Here is a 21303-nt window from a genome sequence, read left to right on the forward strand (position 1 = left end):
GAAGTATCTTCCATTTCAAGCTTTATTTCTCATATCTTTTTAATGCTTTGTTAGAACAACAAAATTCTCTAACACCAAAGCAGGGACCTTTTCACTTGTGTCTGCATTCTACACCAAACATTTATCATATCCCTAACACAGAGCTGATTTCGCTTCCACAAGTGATGTGTCAACAGTTATTAAATTATGAGTGTTCCCAGCCTTTATCCTAACTCTGGGAACTAAAGAAGATTCTGGCTTGAAGTCCTCAGTCTCCTGACAGCTGGATTGGGCTCAGTTCTCTCAGGGTTTGTTATGCAGAACCAGGAAGAATGCTAGAAGCGGAGAAAACAGGCTATGGCTGAGAAAATCTTGGAACAGAGAAAAGGAGATTTTAAGGTCAATTTAAAATGAAAGAAATGTGGAAAAGTTGCAATGAATAAAGGAAATGAATGGGAAAGATAAAAAAATTTTAATATTACTACACTGTATGTATCTCTCTTCATGCTATTTGAAAAGTGCAAATAAAGTATGTTATTTTAAGATTATTTTGTGACTAGATGTATTCATTTTAACCTTGATAATGCTTATTCTAGGCACTATATGAATTTATGTAATTGTTTTTCATAAGTACTTGCTGAATATGTTCAATTTCACGATGGTTCAATATCTTCATTGTGTTGGGTCATGAAAAGAGTGTGAATATTCACGGTGTGAGGTTACAGAAGCACTGAATTGGCCAAAACTTTCATTCTTTTTTTTCTGTAACATCTTAGGGAAAAATCCAAACGAACTTTTTGGCCAACCCAATAAATGTAAGGGCTTGGACTGAATGTGGGCTAACCCCAGGATATACTATGGAGATGTTTGAGAGTTTTTTCTTAACCTATAAATCTCTGGTTTATCTTTGGCATGTTTCTCCTGAAAGTGAACACAATGCAACTAATTAATTTTTCCCACAGACTTATACATGTGTATCAGTCACTTTGCTGCATAACAGATAACAAAACGATCTCAGCATAAAGCATAGCACTTATTTCCAACTCACCAGACAGTTGTTCACTGGAATTCAGCTGATCCAGGCTGAAGTCATTTGGACTTGGCCTCAAGCTGCAGTTGGGCCCAGGTCTGTTCTACATACCTCTCATGGTCTTTGGACCAGCAGCTATCCAAAGAATATTTTTCTTTGGGTGAAAAGTGGGAGCTCAAGAAAACAAGTCCAACTGTGCAAGCACATATCAAGCCTTTGTTTGCATCATATCCACTAAAATTCCATTGGTCAAAGCAATGGGTTAGCCAAGCCCCAAATCAAGGACTAGAGATATATATTCCACCTAGCATGAGGCCATGTTACTAATACAGGGGAACAGAGAATTGAGATTAATAATTCAACTTGTACCTACTGCTAAATTATATTTTTATTATACACACAACTATTTTATAATACATTACATATGAATACATTACTAAAGACTTTCCTAATATACTCATAGGATTCAGTGTAATTTCATTATCATCATATTTTCTGACCTTGTGAAAAATATAGTCAAAGATTGCATTAGCTAGTTTCATTTCTTTAAACCACAGCTCCTGACTACGTAGACAAAGACTTGCTGGCATTACAGAATCAGAACAAAATAATATACAGGCAACCTACAGATACTGTAGTCACTTGAAAATTATGGATGCAAAAGCAGAAAAGCTATAGACAATGGGAGATTATATCCCATATACATACAGACTGTATCCCATACACACACAGATGCCTGCACCACTAACCGTGGATGCTGCCAGGCCACCACTTCTGGAATGAAGACGATATATTTCAGCACTGGAGAAGATACCAGTAAAAAAAAAAAAAAAAAGTCTCTAATAGCAAATTTAAACCCCATGATGTTGAGGCTGATAAACCAGGAAAATCACAGCTTGATTTAGAAACCAGCAGGGAGCTAGCAGGGAGTCTTAAAAAGGAAGATTGAATAGCTGGTACAATAGCAAAGGAAGATTGCTTTTGCTGAAGACCATTTTCAAAACTCCACAGAAACATGACTGAGCCACCAACCAGATGAAGGACTTCAGGAAGAAGCCATACTAAGGCTGGAGGAAACTGCAAACCTCTCAGCTAAAAAATACAAATGAAGATTAAGGCAGATATGGCCATTATAACCAAATGGGCTGCAAGTGTTTTCATTACCAGAAAAGCTCAGCCCTCACCTTAATGGCATCAAATATCAGAACCAAATAGGGGTCCCTTTGCTTGAGAGTAGATCAGAGGAGAAACACCAGACTACACAGCACCAGCTCTCCCATCTGTGGTCACAGTAGTAAATTCTGCCTCCCATTTTTACTGCTATAAAAGAAATGGGATTTTAATTCTGCTGTGGAACCTTGGGCTATTCATTTATTGACTCTCTGCTGCAGGTATCAGCTATTTATAATTGATTTAAAACTACATAAATATATTAATATGTCTACCCTCTTCTTACTTTGGAAATTTTTTTTAATTTTGCAAAAATGCATTAAGCTCTTCAAAAAAAAAAGAGGTGTCATCCCATTCCAGAATACAGGAGTTATTATTTTCATCCTGCTTCATCCTAATCAGTTTCATTATACTAGCATCTTTAATGGACGGAATGTTTTCCCATTGAGCTCTTGGTAGAATTCCATGTGATCGTAAGCTAATCACTGCTGCTACTGTCTCAGTCTTTCTCAGTCTGCCCTCCATAGTGTATACTGCAGTGATAGAAGTGTTGGGGAGGGGAGCAATTGATTTTTTTAACCCAATTATGGCACCCCCAGAAGAAAAAGGTAGTGTTTTTTGAGGGGATTTCAAATTCAGGAAGAGGTCATTCCTCTTTCACTAACAATTTCTAGATGACTAGCTCTCATTTCAAAGAGAGGTTCAGTTTCCAGAAGGTTATCCTTCAGCAAAATCATGAGATCTTTTTCTTTTCTGTCTGCATCAATTGTAGCACTTGGAAATGGCACAGAGGATAACTCTGTTTAGCCAAAACTCACACATCACAATATAAAGTATATTCAAACTCATTTTTGAGTGAGCTGGCTTATACCAAGCCAACTCTTCAATCTTTGGATCAGGGTAGAATTCTTGTCAATTACAGTCTATGAAAAAAAGACTCTGGTCTTCCTTATGGAGAATAAAGGTTGCCCTCGAACCAAACTTTTCCCAAGAACATTCCAGAAGCACCATCCCAAATCACCTAAACTTTTACATATTGAAATACTTCTTGATATCCTGACTATGTGGTTGCTGAACAGAGATCCTGAGGAGGATAATGAGTTATGAGATAATATTTCCAAAGACATTCCAACTGCAGCCATGGTAGGTGTCATTTCACAACTGAAATAGATAATATATCTCTGGATATTTTGTGGTCCAATATGAGAATAGAAAATTATGATTCATGCCTATTTATGTGCATTATTAAATGGTGAGAAAACCATTCCCTAAGACCTCCTTCAATGTTAAAACTTTAAGAGTTTTCATTTATATACTCTGACAAGTGATAATCAAGTAGTTCTGTGATTATGTTCATCCCTATATATTAGTTAGATAATGGTTCAAGAGTCAGCCAGGGCTGAAGTGGAAATTAAAAGAGCATGGACTTTGGAGTCAGAGAATCAAATCTAGGTTTGCCTCCCAGTCCTTTGAAAATGACTCAACCTCACCGAGAAACAGTTTCATCATCTATAAAATGTTAGCATATCATGTATACAAAGTGCCTGACATAAAAAAGACACTCAAGATAATAAGCTCTAGAATAATGAAGATTTACCAATTCTTGTGCATGTTCTGAAAACCTCCCTTAAAATCTCTTTCTAAAGAAACAAAAACGATTTTTTAAAAAACAAAACGCTTTTCACATATGTAAGGCATGAGATCTAGAAAGGCAAATAGCCTTTAGAAAATTCCCAAATTCTTTTGGCTACAGTTATAAAATTCATGCTACAAACTGGGCAAGAAAAAGTCCTTTAAAAATGTCACAACCTGTAATGGGCCAAGTTTTATTCTATAGCTCATTTGGATAAACACTAAATTGGAATGATTAGAATAAAAGAGAGAGAGAGATGAAGGAGACTGCCATATTGGCCTCTCCAAGTCCTATTTGAGTTCCCTGTGGTGCGTTGTTTAGGACAAGAATCAGGAGATCCAGACGCTCAGCTAATAATCCTGGTGGATGTTGAAAAGGCCACGCTCTTGTCACAGCTGATAACTTACTGCCCTGACAACAACTAGTCTGAAGACACCACAGCTGTGTTCTTATTCACAGCTGAAAGACAACTATTGGCAGTTCCTAATTTATATGTTGGTAATAACTTTGCACTGAATTTGGTTTCCCAGGTATAGGTGATCATGTGGTACAAAAGAGAAGCCATTTCTCTTTATTTTTCCAGTATAAGGGCAAAGTTTAAGCACTATTTGAAATAGTCAAGATGGACTAATAATTTTTTGCTTCCTTTTCACCCCATTTTCTTAGTTCCTAATACTCTTTTTCTCCTGTTTCCAGTCCCTCAGATTGCCCAAAACTTCTTTAGTGAAATCCCACTGGTTCTTTTCTATATCCCCAAATTCCCTTATAATACAAAATGAATTCCTTTCCCCCCCACCAAACTTCCCAACACGATATTAATTTTACAACAATTGGGGTAAAATAATTTACACTAATGTGTGATGGATAGTCCCATAATCATGAGGGTTATTTGCATTTTTAGAAGAGGATGACTATTGCCAAAATTAATGCCTAATTAGTAGAATATAGGATAATGTTACAAGGTTTCAAGTCAACATAGCCTTTTTTTCTAACTAGGGGAACAAGAAAAGAATAATTAAGCTTTATATAGATGAGCCCTCAGGGTCTGCTCCTCTAAACTGACTTATTTTTTTTCTAGATTCTCTAGATTCATTCCCTCCTCAAATTCTGCTACCAAGGCTCCTCTACCAACTCCACATATTTTTTGGTTTGTTTCTACCCAGAAAGCTTCTTATAACCATGAGGTCTCTCGCAATAGAGACAGAGAAGTTACCTGGGAAAGGGCACAATTGGACGCATGTGTGTTATTAGTTAAAGGTGAGCACACTTTTCTGAATACTGATTTTAAAAACCTACACGGTTACTATTGCATAAAAGACAGACCCAGACAGAAACATGCCATTTAATATTGTCGCCATCTACAAAAACAAAGCTAGATATGGGCAGAACTTGAAATATGTCAGGGTATAGGCAAAAAAAAAAACGATAGTTTTCCAAACCTTTATAAATGTGACAGAACTGATAGCTCTACAAGAAGCTTCCTCTTCCTGTGGAACTTGAAAGGGTTCACAGGAGTCCACACACTGCCATGCAGACAACTACCAAGAGCTGTCACCACAACCCCAGTACACAGGCGAAAGCTTGAGCTCCAGGACGTTATATGTCACATCCATAGGGAAACAGAGATGAGAACAGCATCCAGGTTCTTGACTCACACAGCATCCTTCACTGCAGCCTTTCCTGGGCTACCTCCGAATATTTCAACTTTTAGTCTACCCGTGCCGGGTACCAGAAAACACATACGTGCACAAAAGCACATTATAAATTGTGAACATTTGGATTTGTTTTTGTTTATTTGACTCTCCAACGTGGGTTCTTAGATTAGTAGTTCTCATCTCAAATCTGGTAATAAAAAGAGCTTCATCTTCTCTGAGTGAGCCAATTTCGAAATCGGTCTGATTCTTACTACCAACAATGCAGCTGGCATGAACTTAAAATTTCTAATCCACACTGCCACTCACTATGTGATGACTTTGTGCAAATAACTTCCTTCAGATATGATTTTCTATTCTATAGAATGGGAATCACAACACTAATGCAATAAAGTTATTTTATGATTTGACAGTAATATTATCTCTCGTGTATTACTGCAACTGCGTCACACCTGGTCTCCTGACTTGCATCCTAGCCCATCTTTCCTCTACTTATCAACAGAGCAGCTAGAGTGGTCCTGGTAAAACATAAGTCCGTAAGTTCTTCTTATCTCTCTCCTTCCCAGTGCCTTCTCATCCCTTTCAGAGTAGAAGTCAAAGTTAATGATTGGCTTACGTTGTCTGCCGCCTCCTCATTGCCTGTCTTGACCTCACCAGCCATCACTCTTGCACTGGGTCATGTTGCTCCAGTAACTCTGGACCCGTCACTACTCTTCAAACATACTGGAAACACTCCTGCCTCAGGGCCTTGCTGTTTCCTCTGCTCGTAAATTCTTGCTTTAAGTATTCGTATGAATCACTTCCTCACCTCCCTTTAGGTCTTTATTCAAAAGTAATCTTCTCAGAGAGGTTTACCCTGGCTCCCCTATCTAAAATTACTACCCAGTCTCCTCCATAATACTTCTTTTTTGCTGCTTTATTTTTCCCCTTAGTATCAACTAACACATCCTACATTTACTTACTTGTATGTTTTATTGTCTGTCTCTCCCACTAAAATATAAGCTCGACGTTAGCATTTTGTTCACTCATTAACTATGTGACTTTGTGGAGGAAAAAAATTTCCTCAACTTCTCTGAACTAGAGTTTATTCATCTATTCCCCTGGACAGTTCTACAGCAATGCCTGCACACAGTAGGAGTTTCATAAATGGTCACTGAACTGATGACTGAATCTTTAAAAAGCTTTCAAAATTATGACCACTGAAGTGTGAAAAAGGGGAAAGAAAAAGGAAGATGTGGGGAAAGGAGAGAAAAGAATCATGTCAGAGATGTTCCGATTACAGTGATATGGAAAAAGAGAACCGAGCAGCATGAGGAAATGGGAAGGAAATCAGGGTAGCATAACTGAAAAACCCAGAAAGAAACAAGAGGAAGCACAAGAAGGAAGGGCTGCTCTTCACCATTCAAACAGTATTTGAAAGATTCAGCTATGGTTTTATCATGAGCCAGGGCAGCACTGTCCTCAGAACTGTGGGAATCCTCCTCCATTCTATGAACAACCAGTGGAGGCATTCCCCCCAAGTAGCCCAGGACTCGTGAGAGGCCTAAAGAACACACAACGGGCACCAGCAGAACCCATTAACAATTCCCGGGGAGTAAAAACGGAACCCGGGTAAAGAAATAAAGTCTAACCTTTCTTTCCTTGGCGCTTAGTCCAGTTTCACTTACTCATGGGGTGCCGGGGTGCCGGTGCAGAGGCCTCACACTCAGTACTTCAGACCAGAGCTCGCGGTGAGAAAGGGCTGCACCGACGCCTCAGCTCGGGAGCGGTGTGCACAAACCGCGCGGGATACTCAATTCAAGATGGCGGCAGCGGGCCACGCCCAGAGACGCTGCGTGCTCTGTCTGGGGCAAAAGCAGCACAGCTGTGCCTGCCCGGTGAGGTCTCTGCCCCTCCCCACTGACGAGATCCCTATGAAGTAGCCCCACCTGTAGCCTGTCAGGGAACGCACGTTCTCTGGGGTGCGAGCCTGCACCTCTGTGTTCTCTGATCAAAGAAAAAAACTTTACTTTGCTTCTAAACTGAACTTGGTCTGTTCTATTGGCTCCAAGGACACGGGGCAGTAGGGCCCTTGTCAGGGACTGACTGGAAAGGGTTAGTAACACAGCGGCTCTCGAATGCCATTAACAGATGAGATCCAACTGTTCTTCATCACCGACTACTTTCTTGGGAATCTGGTTTGAACATACATGTAATGCCAAGTACTCAGATAATCACTCGAGGGCATGGTCATAATGTCATATTCCTCCATGCACACGTACTCATACACAGACAAACACACCTCCTTACTACACAATTAATTGATTCCCAGTCTTCCTGTAAGGCAAGGACCACAACATTCTATAGTTTTCTTATTCAGATCCCAATCAGTGGAATCATCTGGAGCAAGAGGAAAGTTCCAGCGTCCATGCATGAGAGCCTCTCTATGGCCTCAGGAAGAATCCTTCCCTTCTGGTTCAGACTCTACTGTGATTTCCACTTTTGCCTCATGGGAGTCTTTTCTCCGGCATCCCAGTCTTGCAAAAGCTAATTAGAATGTCAGGTAAGGTTAGCTCTGAGATGACTTTCAAGATCTGTGCTGAGGAAAACAACATTCACTTTGCAAGCTTCTTGGGAATTTTATTTACCTAGAGCCTCTACATCCCAAGGATTTAAAGTAAGATGGAGACTGTAGCTCACGAATCAAAACAACTCTCCAGAGCTAAAAGCTAGGTGTATTTGCATAACAATTTACCAGATCCAAACAGCAGGGCAAGGTCAGGTAAAATAAATCGCCAAGGTCATGGTTCTCTGGAAGTGTTATTGAAATTCAGAACTCCTGATCCTGGGTGCTTGCTCTGCCCCATGGATATCTCTGCTACTCTCCTTCTAAATGAAACTGTGGCATAAAATAAAATAAATGTACTGTATGTGTGGAAACCACAGGCCTACACTTAACCCTCTCCTTCCTTCTAACTCCAGATCTTTCAGATCATGGAGGTAAAGATCAAATCATAACTCACTGACCTCATTGTATTACCACACAAATGAAAGCACTTACTAGTAACAGTGATCTGGAGGACCCTTGGTCTAAACTACAAACTGCTGTTGACTGTGCTTGAAAGTATACTTTCAAATTATTTTAAATCTCTTTAATTTCTTGATCAAATAATTGCTTCGAATTCACTGTTATAATTTTGAGAACCCCAAAACATTGGGATCCTTAAAAATTGGCAAAGGCCCATGAGCCAGAGAGCACGAAGCCGAGATTCAACGTGTATATGATTCTTGCTTTAATACCCTCAGCTAGAAAAACCGTTGAAGAAAGACATCGAAGAGAAGCTTCTTAAAATCACGGCCTCTTTCAACCTACCGGATTTCAGATTCCTCGGGCGCAACTCCGAATCCAGAATTCTCCCTCTTAGGTCGCAAGGAATTTCGCAAACTATGAGCCCTAGCCTTGGAGGGGAGAGAACTTGCCAGGGGCGCGGGAAGCGCCACCCGGGAATCTCACCAACAGTGGGCGTCTAGCACAGCCAAGCGACAGGCTGGCGCTAGGGCTCAGCAGCAGACAGGCGCCGGCTGAGGCGGGGAGAACTTTGCGCTCCCAGCAGAACCACCCTTTGCTGGCCAGTCGCGTCGCTCCTCTGAGGAAGCCAGCGGCGGCGGCGACTGGGCGGAAAGAGGACGAAAGAAAGGAAGAGAGGAAGTAGCGAGGGAAGAAGAAAAATGAAGCCAGCGCTGGGAGAGCCCGCGAGATGGTGGCCGACGGTGGAGCAAGGAGGATTTGGCTGCTTTTCCGCACCCCGGGCGTGAACGCCTTCTCCTGCGCGACCCCAAAGAAATAAGTGGGTCTCGCCTGGGCGAGAAAAGAATCCAAGTGAGAACCTTGCCTCCTCGGTCACCGTTGCCCCCTAGGAATCCCAGCCGCTTCTCAGTCCTGCTTCCCCGCGGGGCCGGACGCAGTGCCCAAGCCGCCCTGCGGATGGGGCGGGCGGGGAACAAGCACCCAAGCCGCGGGTGACCAGCGCCGCCCGCCCCGCTCAGCGCAGGGACCGGGCGGGCAGAGGATGCGAGGCGGAGGGACTTGGGAGCAGGTCCCGAGACTGCCTAGGGCGCGCTAGGTTCCAACTTGGATGGCCCGGAGTCCGCTTCAGCTCCTGGGACAGCTTCGCCGCGCGGAGTGAGCTGCCAGCGGAACCTGGGGGCGGGGACCTTAGGCGGAGGCTGCCCGGGGGAGAGCCGGGGTCAGGAGGGGGCGCGCTTTCTCCCTGCGGGTCTCAGTAATGAGGAGATTGAGTTTGTGGTGGCTGCTGAGCAGGGTCTGTCTGCTGCTGCCGCCGCCCTGCGCACTGGTGCTGGCCGGGGTGCCCGGCTCCTCCTCGCACCCGCAACCCTGCCAGATCCTCAAGCGCATCGGACACGCGGTGAGGGTGGGCGCGGTGCACTTGCAGCCCTGGACCACGGCCCCCCGCACGGCCAGCCGCGCCCCGGACGGCAGCCGGACAGGCGCCCAGCGAGATGAACCTGAGCCAGGTACTTGGCGGCCCCCGGCGCCCTCGCCGGGCGCACGCTGGTTGGGGAGCGCCCTGTATGGCCGGGGGCCGCCGGGCGCACGGAAGCCCGGGGAGGGCGACCGGGCCGAGACCCTGTGGCCTCGGGATGCCCTCCTCTTCGCCGTGGACAACCTGAACCGAGTGGAAGGGCTGCTGCCCTACAACCTGTCTTTGGAAGTAGTGATGGCCATCGAGGCGGGCCTGGGCGATCTGCCGCTCTTGCCCTTCTCCTCCCCTAGCTCGCCGTGGAGCAGTGACCCTTTCTCCTTTCTGCAGAGCGTGTGTCACACCGTGGTGGTGCAAGGGGTATCGGCGCTGCTCGCCTTCCCCCAGGGCCTGGGCGAGATGATGGAGCTCGACTTGGTCAGCTCCGTCCTGCACATTCCAGTTATCAGCATCGTGCGCCACGAGTTTCCGCGGGAGAGTCAGGTGAGAGGAATCTGGGGCGTGGAGTGGAGATGGGCACCGCTGGGGGCCGGGATGGTAGCGGGGGCGGAGGGTGGGCGGAGGAAGAGAACGCGGATGAAGACCTGAGGGTCGTGGGGCTTTGCAACTTTGATATTGTTTAAGGATCGGACCATATCCGTAGCTTACAGGTAGAAGGGTCTCAGTAGAAGTAAAATAAAACATTTTAAAGCGCAGATGGAAATAAAATGAGAGGTAGAGTAGCAGATGGAAGTAAGGAAGTGGGAGAATATGCGAAAAAATCTTCACGTTTTGACCAGTTGGGAGAAACATAGTGGATACCCTATGGAAGTATTGAATAGAAGTCGAAGTTCTAATGACTAGCGCGGGGAATGGACATAGAAGATCCCAGACTGCCAGAGTCTTTCACTCCCCTGAGGAACTCTAAAAGCACCTGTCGGAAAGAGCACCTGCCCCTTCCGACTTCTTTAGACGATGTCCCTGAGCTTTAGGCGACGGTGTAAAGAAGAAAACACCTCCCTCTGTATTCCTTTGAGTAAACAGGAAATCTGCAATTAGTACAGAAACAATAGGTAGAGTGGTTAATTAGTCTTGGGTATTGAAAGGCATTAGAAATATTATCTGATACCGTAAAAATGGACGGGAGGACTCATTTGGGATTGTTTCTTTGTCCCTACTCTCTCTCTGTGTGATATGGGTTCAAAGACTGGCTATATTTAGTTGTGTTCAGCCCATTTCTGCTCCAATTATCTAGAAGTAAAGAAGACTATAATGATTCAGTTTCCTATGGGTTAACAATATATATATATATATAGTTTCAATAAAGGAAGCTACTTGAGAACTTAACTGTTGACAATTAATAAGATAAATATTTACAGAGAAGGTGGGGTCCTTTTAGCAATAGGAGTTTTCTGCATTTTGTGCATTATTTTTTAATAAAATATCAAGCATGATTGAGTCTTGCACAAAGTATTTATGAAACAAATAGGTAGTTGGTGTTGGTCCCATTTTAAAAACTGAGAAACTGAGGAAAGTTCTGGGGCTTGATCAACATTGGTTGGTGTACTAATAATAGAGTCCAGACTCGGGAGAATTTCTAACTCTATATCATTTTCATTCTATCACTGTAGCTGGAAAAAAATATTTCTAATCTCTCTTCCACTTTCGATATATATACAGAGATAAAAATATAAAATGAGTAAGAGCGAATATATGTGAAAAGTTTGATCAAATCTATGTGTAAAATATAAACAGAGTACTAAAGGTTTCTTTTCTAGAAAAATGAATCTTACATTTTTAATTTTAGGAAGGGCAGCCTCAGGCCACTTTCAGCAGTTGCCCAGAAGATTTCTATTTAATGCTGAACTGTAGAGATTTGATCTGCAGAGTGCAGGCTAATTAACTTTTATCTGAAATATTTCCGTCACCTGAATCTGAATGACTGTAGGCAGCAGATGGGAAGGCATGGAAAACACAGGTGCACAACGCTGCCAATGCCCAGTGTTATAAACATGAAATTGCATCCATAGGGTGTATCATTATTAATAGATATGCAGAATAAGATCTAACAAATGCAAGAGTCAGCATCACTTGCTTCTCATCATTGCTTCTTTATTACCTAATACTTCATACATGCCAATAGTGTTCACATTCTCCAGACTCCTTTCCATTTGTAGATTGTTTGGCAAGAGTCTTAAATAGCAAGAATTTTCCCCAAAATTAGTGTTCCTTAGTTAGAAGTGAAATTGTCTGTGCTCCATGATGAATTTTTGTAGTATACAGCACACTACAACTTGGAGACCAGAGAAACTGTGAAGAAGCATCTAGAATAAGTAAATTTCAAAGCTTTAGGACCACTGAAGGACGAAGAGTCCTCCAGGGACAACCCTTGCAAGCTGACAATAAAATAAATACTATGTCAAGCACATTTACTTCTGTATTTCAATTCAGAAGTGTATTTTAAATCACTGTTGTCATTGTTACTTTCATGAGACACATCTTGAAAGGGAGGGATTATTTTATTAACTCAGATCTAGTTTGGCCAACTGAGGACATTTTCCTTCATTTATCTTTGTATTTTAAATTCAAACATATCTAACCTGTCTTACTTTTAGTATATAATTTAAATGTCATTCTATAATGTCCTATATTTAAAATGTCCAGCTCAATGTCAAGTCACTGTAACATGTAATCTTAGGATATGACCACCATCTGCTTTCAGCAAAAATAATAACTGATCTTCCCCTGGCTTCTGAAAAGTGGACCTTTCTCTAATACAATGATGTGATTTTTTTTTTAAACTTTCTAAATATAAAAGAATGATGAAGTCATTTTACACATTAAATCAAATTGACTTAATTTAGCCACTGTCCTTATTAGAATCTATGCCCAGTGACCTAATTTGTTGACTGTGCCAGTGCATGATTAAAGGATTCTAGAAGAGAGGGGACTTGTCCACACAATCAGACAAATCAAAATTGCTTTTAGAGCAGGAGCAGCCACAATGTTTTCTCCCACTTTCTTTTGGGCTACTGATTTCTTTCACATGAAACCTTTAATTAGTAAATAATGGTTTTGATAACATCCTGCCACAACTCCTGAATGGAAAGAGATACCACTGATATGATCAAACCCCTGAGAGTAGCATAGTCGTTTTATTTCAGTATACTATTTATTTGAAACATAAACACATAGGTTCATCAGCTTGGAAGGAACCAACTTCCTTCAATCAGGGAAATCCATTAAAATTAGATAGTTAGCTACCCACTTTTGGAAACCGTATGTGTATTATCACTACATAATAAAAGCTTAATACAACATTACATATAGGATAGAGTCAAAGCATGCTTCTACCCCCAAAATTCTGACTTTATCACACCCAAACCTCCACTTGAGGCCAACTAAATTCTGTTCCCATGACCTTCAAATAATGATCTGCACATGGATGCAGTTAACATTTACATTTAAGTAACATTCAGCTCCTCCAGTTCTTTCTTTCTCTTCACTCCCCTGCTACTTTTTCTTCTGAGAGTTTGTATTGTTTCTCCAAAGTTAATGTCTCAAATTTACCTACCGAGGTAGTGACAGATACACATTTCTTTCTAAAATGTGTATCTCATGTTAATTCCATATTGGTTTCATTAGGCAGAGTTAATGGAGTATTATAATTGGCTTAGATTCAAACCCACGCAATTAAAAGGTGACCACACTGCTATTTTCTTCTCTTGTTGAATGTACCATGTGCCTGTCTCACGAGCCATATATGCTAACTAATTAGCATATGTTTTTTCCCATGGAAATATAAGTGTTTTGGATGGTCCATTTTTATAATACAGGGCTAAGTACTGAATTCTGTTTATTAGAATTTCGCTGGCATGGTGCCACTTTTGTAAGGTACAAGGGACAAAGCAGTGATATCACAATATAACTTACGTGCCTCATGAGGGGACAAGTAAAGGACATTTATTTTTAAAACATCTGATCTCAACTGTGGTCGTTTTCCTTGACTTTCTCTCTTCAAGGCACTGTTCTTTCTCCTCTGGGGGAAATGTATTCTGCAATTTATGATGAATGGCTGATAGTAGCACCTAATTGTTGCTGACTTGAAGATAAATAATTTCAAATTAAATGTCAAGTGATGCAAAACTTTTCTTAGCAGTGATCTTTTACACGTTCCTCTTGAAAAACAGAGACCTGGGATTAATTTGGAATTTCTATTCTGGGAATTTTGTTTACAATGCTTACTTATTTTTCTAGATAAATAGAGCAGAAGAGACTGGCACACACCATTCATTGGGCAATTAATCTGTCTCACCCCTTTTCTTTGCGCCTGCCATAGAATAGTCATAGAGAATCTTGGGTCTTGATCTCCTTGGCTATTACATCTTGGAGTTAACTTATGACTGAATCAACTGAAAACCAATTTTGGTGTCTAATTCCTTAATGTTTTATCTTCTGGTGTGGCAGAAATCACCTTGGATTTTGTGCCACTAGATTTTATTTCATGAATACCTCCAGTCACATTCCAGTCATGTTGGTTAAACGAGCATGACATAATGGAAGGTATATTAAACAGTACTCAAAAAAAGACTCAGTGTACCTCTGCCTCTTACTGGCCATGGAATCTTAGTGACTCTATCTGTGAGCATCTAGGCTTGTCAATCAAAAGAAGGTTACTTTACCAATCTGACAGAGTTATTGTGTGAATCAAATAAGAAAGTGAAGTACTTTGGAAAAATTTATAGTGTTGGCTAAATAACCAGTAGAGAGGTGTCGGTTTTGATCTGATAAGAATCATTCTAGTCCTAATTCACCACTAATTCTCCATTAGTTGCTACTAATCAAAATAGAATGTGATTCACAGTGTAACATGTCTTCATCTTCCACCTTACTCTCTACCCACTCCCTCATTTTATTTCTCTTAAAAAAAAAGTAAGTGGGTTTAGCACCCACCTGCGAAAAGAACTATGTTCCTAACTAGCTTGCACCCTTGCCTAGGATTAGAAGACATGCCATAGGTACTGTCTCTATACCAATAGCAAATCTTTATAAATGCACATCATCAATGCAGTTTCTAGAGCCTTAGGTATTGCCATAGAAGCTTCAATAAGATGCCCAAGGTTTTTCAGAAATGTTGGTCTTTCTCATTTCTCCTATAGGAGAAATTATAGTAAATTCCTGATGAGACAATGGACACACAGTCTAACCTCTCTACCCCAACTCCGCCTACCATACCACTAAGCCCACTGTTCGGCTCATCTGACATTATTTTCTTGGCAAGTCTTTCTTAATGAAGAAGGCAGTGCGTTGGTTCATATTTGGTTCATACTGGCACAAGCTCCTTATCTCATCTTGGATAGACAACGGTTTGCAAACCAGCTACTTTGAGTATCATTGCCCTAGGCAAATACGTGGAGCTCTCATAACAAGGCATTGTACACTTTAGTGGCACCACTAAATGCAGAGATGAGAATCTCATTGTCTTTTCTCCTGCCTACTCTAGCTACTCCCATTCACATACACAAAAGAGTAGAGAAACAGTACAGCACTAGAAATGGGATGCAGAATCTCTAAAACTAGGCAAGAAGGAAGAAAGAACATCTCAGCGTCTGCCACATTGCTTTCTGAGTAAATGCATGAAAAACAAACTAATGGCAATCTTTAAGCCACTCATTTCTTTCTCAGATCTTTCCTGTATGGGAAGGTGGGAGAAGAGAGCAATGGGGAAAAGGTAAACAAGGAGTAAGCCAGCCACCTTCCCTCAACCTAACACCTCAGCTAGACTTTCAGATCTCCTGACTGTGAAGGAGTCAGACACTTTCAGGGGAGACTGTGTTTCTCCTGTACTGAGGGAGTTGGTTGATCCTTCCTACTTACCTGGGCTGGTATTGTGTCAGCTGGAGTAAACTCTGACCCTGAAAAGCTAATATCTGCTTGGACAGGGATGGTCTGTCTGTAGAGATGAGCCTTCAAGGGTTCAAGTGGTAAAGAATTAAGCAGGATGACTTCTCTTTTAGTGAGGCTGAATTATGCCTCATTGCTTTTCATTTGAGACAGATTTAGGAAAAAACCCAGCCATACATATTTTTGTAGAATGTATGCTTTTCAAGGCTCCTTCACAAATGCGCTTATAGCAAGCATCCTTTTAACAGTCCTGTGAGGTAAATAACAATGAATAGACAACATAAAAGGACTAAAAGAGTTATGCATTGTAGGAAGTGAGATATCACCAAGAGGAAAACAGACTAAAAGCTCCTTCTGAATTTAGTGTATTTGTCAGCCTACAATCCGAGAACAGACTGGATCCATCACTGCTTTTGAATTATTGCAGAAAAAAGAAAGATAAAAGAGAGAGATCTACTTCTAGGTTCCATGGTTTAAAGCATATTTCACACTAAATATCCAATAATAGAAGTTTATTACATATTAACTTTGTCTTCATTTTTCTTATATGCACAAAAAATAGTGGAATAAAAGAGGTGCAAGATTAACTTGGAAGACTAACCACTTGATCTAAATGAAAAATCATTCTTTACAGCATGATATCTAAATGTAGCATCTGCTGCTGTACCAATTAAACCATTATATTAGTGCACAGTCTGCTGACAATGACTTTTAAATTATGAAGTAGAGGTCAATACTTCTTAAAGAAATTTTCTTTTTCTAGCTTACATGTCGTAAGTGATAGTTCAAAGTCCTCCATGATGAACACCAAATTTTGATAAGCTGTACAAGACACATTCATTGTCAACTTTCTTGAGAAACAGAGATGTATTTCTAAATTTATTATTTAACAAATACTTTTTAATAAAGTATTGATACCAAGTGTGTTTATTTCAGAATAAAAAGTTGTTACCAAATATAAAAAAAGTTTAATTAAATGAATCATGATATATCAATATCTTTACAAGGGAATACTGCATACCCATTCAAAATGAAAATATTTGTTGACACAGAGAGATAAAAAGTATACATTGGGGCTTCCCTGGTGGCACAGTGGTTGAGAGTCCACCTGCCGATGCAGGGGTCACGGGTTCGTGCCCCGGTCCGGGAAGATCCCACATGCCGTGGAGCGGCTGGGCCCGTGAGCCATGGCCGCTGAGCCTGCGCGTCCAGAGCCTGTGCTCCGCAACGGGAGAGGCCACAACAGTGAGAGGCCCGCGTACTGCAAAAAAAAAAAAAAAAAAAAGTATACATTGTATGTAAAGTGTAACCTTCTGTAAAATATAAAGTCTAGAATTTTATTTATAAAAATGTTAAATGTGATTGTAACTGAATGGTAGAAGTCCACATTTTCCCCTGTGCATGCTTCTATTGATATTTTTCTAAAAATAAGTACGTATTACCTACACAATTAAAAATAATAAGAGAAAAAAAAGACAAGTTACCTTCAAATTTCCTCACCAGTGCTTTTAATACTTCGTATGAAAGTATAGACTTCAGGAACAAATTAATTGTAGTATATGTTTAAATTTATCCTTTCACATCTATATTTCAATTTTATCCTCACAATTATTTTGTGAAGTGAGCAAGACAGTATTTATTTTACAAATCAGACAATAATAACATATAGATGGAAGAAATACAAAGTAGGGGTGAAGAGAATAGGTTTTTGAGAAGCACAGACCTATGTTTGAATCTTAGCTCTACAACTTTCTAGACATCTTTCCTTGAGAAAACATGCCTGATGTCTCTATGCCTCAATTTTTGATCCACAAAATATGACTCTCATAAATTTACGGTGAGGATGATATCATGTATGCAAAATTCTAAGCACAGTACCTAGAGCACTGTGTATTCTTATTCTAATGATCATTCTTTTAGCACATAGTGTTGACGTAGCTTACTAAAAAAACTAAAATAATCAGAATGAGCACTCAAATATTCTAGCTTGCTCTCTCCAGAGTACTTCTAAATGCATTTTCAGTATGTATATGATATTTAGGCTTAAGCGATCTGGTTCCAGTGGACCAAGCCTAAGGAAAAAAAAAAAAAAAGATTCTGCTGTTTTGAAAGCCCACTTAGAATTCCAACTCACTGAGGTGCACCTCAGGTTAGGTATGTGTAAATTTGGTCAACAATGAACTTTGAGGTCCAGTTTCAACTAGTTGCTTTTTTTGTATGGATTCTAAATGATTGGATCTTTGGACCAGTTATGTCAGAGGTAAAAAGTAGTGTTCTATTTCTATCTGTCAGTATTAGTGAGGAATTCACAAGTCTTACCTACTATCCTGATTTCTCATAGAAGGCTTCTAGGAACTAAAGGAACAGTAGAAACATGACCCAGTTGACGGTCTAGACTTCTTGGGGGAGAAGGGGAGAAAGGGGTTGTTAGAAAGGGGAGAGTCTCACCTGACATGGATTGAATGTTCAGAAGTTTCCCTTTTTTCATGCAGGCTTTATCCATACTAATGGAACTGACTTGTGGCATTTATTAGATCAAAGTTTAGACAGTAGCACTGTTATATACTAAGGATTATAAAAAAGGATATCCATAAGGCAGACTGTTTGGTTGAATCCTGACTATAACAAAATTGTTTGATGCGTACAATTTTCAGGGATTTTTAAAATGTGTATCGCTTTTCTGATTATAAAAGTAATGCAGATGCGCTACTACCCCATGGGTGTCCTCATATAACCTTGAGTAACATTTTGATATATTTTATTCTCTCAAGGATAATGGTTTAAAATTTTTAGAAACACTTGGGTCCAAGTAAAAGAAGCCTTATTGTCACTCCAATTGGACGATGGCATCAAAGAACAGGAGAAAGGAATTCATCTTTTTTTTCTTTTTTCTGAAAAGTCAGAGTTGACATGGCTTTTGAAGCATGGACATTCTGAGTTGATGGTATTTCTGTATTAAAAGGTGGTATTTTCCTTTGTATTTGAGTCTAGCTTTATATTTTCATTGCTCTGCAAGTGCTAAGCCTGTACAGTTCCAGACAATGGCTCTGTCTGGATCTTTCAGTAGCATTCTTAGGAATGACTTAGACATGGGTTGTCACTACTTTCTTCTCAGTTAGGGGTGGTCATTAACTGAACTTTCAGTATCAAGCACTTTGATGGCTGCACAACCTGCATACAATCAATTGGTGTATTTTTCTATTGAAAGCCTCAACTCAAAGCCAAACAAAAGTTGGGTGAATACTCTCCAGTTTAAAAATAAAAATTTTTATTTCCATAAATGAAGTTAGATGCTCAGCATGTCTTGATCTAATAGAATTACAATCTGGCTCAGTTGTGGAATTCTCTTTGTTCAGTCCCAACCAGATGTACTTAAACAGGGATTCCATTAAGCAAAGAATTTGCTTCTATGTGTTGTGAATTTAATAGGTTCATATAGAGCACTGTTATTGTTTTAATGCTATACAAGGAGTTAATTTGAGTCACGTCACATAGTGTGTTATACACATAAGGAAATGCTTCGGTGTACACCTGAAAATGAATGATAAATGCAAGCCTGAATTAATCCAATGTGCCTTCACCTGGTTGCAGGCACAGGGCGCCATCTAGTGGTCCCTAAAATATAGCTTTAAGTTAGAGCATCCTAAGAATCCAACCTCTCAAGGCAGGAAAGGACTCCAAGCAGCGTTTAGTCCATTTCTTGGTCTTTTGACTATGGGAAATCTAGGTTAGTCCATCTAAGAAAAGATCTTCTTCTGCCTTCTAAGAAGATCCAACGATCTCTGCTGTTCTGTCACCATAATTGCAGTTATAAACCTTAAAGTAAGATAGCTCAGAGTGTGTGTCTAGAGAGGTTGGGAGGAAAATGTGAATGACTAACTTTAGAAATGTAGGATAGATAATTATTTTTAGCAGCTGTATTTACTATCACTCTGGTTTATGATGCAGCTTGAAAAGATGTAGCCATTTTATTGTGTTAAGCATATCATTTGTTCCTTTATTTCTGATTATTAAAAATTATGTTCTTTGTAGATAATTCTTAAAGTTAATAAAATGCCAAAGAATAAAATTAAAATCACCCATAAACCCAGAAAGGCTCAATCCACATAGAATGGTTTCCCCTCCATGCCAAGTTATATGTCCTCCCTTACTCCAAACAGCAGTGACCAGCCTCCCAAGTTAAGTGCTCAATATAAAGCTTAGAATACAGCAAGAAATAAAATAGCAAAGCCCTTGCTCTTAAAGAACTTATATTCTAGTCAGCGAGGCAGACAATAAGACATACAAACAATTAAATATATAATATGGTATTATTAAGTAAAGGCAAGTACAATGGAGAAAATAAATCAGGGTAAAGGATTAAAGAATGATGATGGTTAGTCACAAAGTCCTGTCTGAAGAGGTGACATTTGACCAGAGGTTGAAGTAAGGAATGAGCCATGCAAATTTCTGAGGGAAAAGCATTACAAGCAAAGAGAACAAAAGTGCAAAGACCCTGAGGTAGGAATGAGCATAGCAATAAATATTTGTGGAATCCATAACACTATTTGCTAACAAGTTCAAACAATTTCAAAGAAGGAGGTATAAATAATGAGGCAATAACGAGCTTTAGTACACTCCTACATATGGGCATTTCCCAAGGTTTAGACTCTTGATGTTGTCTCTTTGCATATGGCAACACCAGGAATTTCTAACTGGAATCTCCAGTTATATCTTTCATTCTCACCTTAAACTCAAAATATTTAAAGACATCCTGAGATGGTGTCCCCTCCCACCTATAACGAGATTTCTCATTAGCATCTTTGACTTCTCCCTTTTCTTGGCACCTGGTTCTGTTGCCTTCCTCAGTATGTTTTGCATGTCCTTATTCTTCCTTCTTATTTTCACAGGACATTAGCTCCTCCCACCCATACTCTTGAATAGCCCCTAATGTCTCTAGTTCCTTTCCTCCAAACCATTCTGCACACCACTGCTAGATAAATCTTCTTAAAGCAAGCAACTTTCATTCATTTATTCATTCTTTCATTCAGCAAACATAAAGTATACTGCACTGAGTCTAATGCCTCCCCATTGCTCAAAACACACTTTACTATGGCAATATTATCATTCTTTTTCCACTCATCAACACTCCTGATGGATGAAACCCATACCTTAGTAACAGTCACTACAAGAGTAATTCACAAAATTGGAGCAGGATCCACCAGCCTTAAAGGAATCTATCAGATTCTCTAGCTTTTTTGAATATAGTTCAAAAAAGCATTCCGTCCCCAAATCCCAAGATTCTGACATGCCTCCCCTAAAGCCAGAGAAACACAGGTCAATAACTATCAGCAATCTTACAGAACCTGGTCCCCAAGGCCTTCCACAAACATGTGCAGATAATTCTTTCCAATTGGTGACATTCTGTTGAGATACAGGTGCCCAGAAAGCATAAGATCTCTAGGAATTAAAATGTGTGTGTGATTTCTTTTTAAA

General features: G+C 40.3%; 1 protein-coding gene across 2 annotated transcripts in view; it reads left to right on the forward strand.

Annotated features, from left to right (window-relative positions):
* The first annotated feature begins 9037 nt into the window (after window positions 1-9037).
* The window catches only part of GRIN3A (glutamate ionotropic receptor NMDA type subunit 3A), a 155069-nt gene continuing 142803 nt past the window's right edge, over window positions 9038-21303 (forward strand). For both annotated transcript variants that reach the window (XM_067743786.1, XM_067743787.1), the window contains exon 1: window positions 9038-10428. In XM_067743786.1, coding sequence (XP_067599887.1) covers window positions 9730-10428 — 699 coding nt within the window. In that variant the 5' untranslated portion in view covers window positions 9038-9729. The remainder of the gene's footprint in view (window positions 10429-21303) is intronic.

Source organism: Pseudorca crassidens, chromosome 7 (genome assembly GCF_039906515.1).
Source record: "Pseudorca crassidens isolate mPseCra1 chromosome 7, mPseCra1.hap1, whole genome shotgun sequence".
NCBI lineage: Eukaryota > Metazoa > Chordata > Mammalia > Artiodactyla > Delphinidae > Pseudorca > Pseudorca crassidens.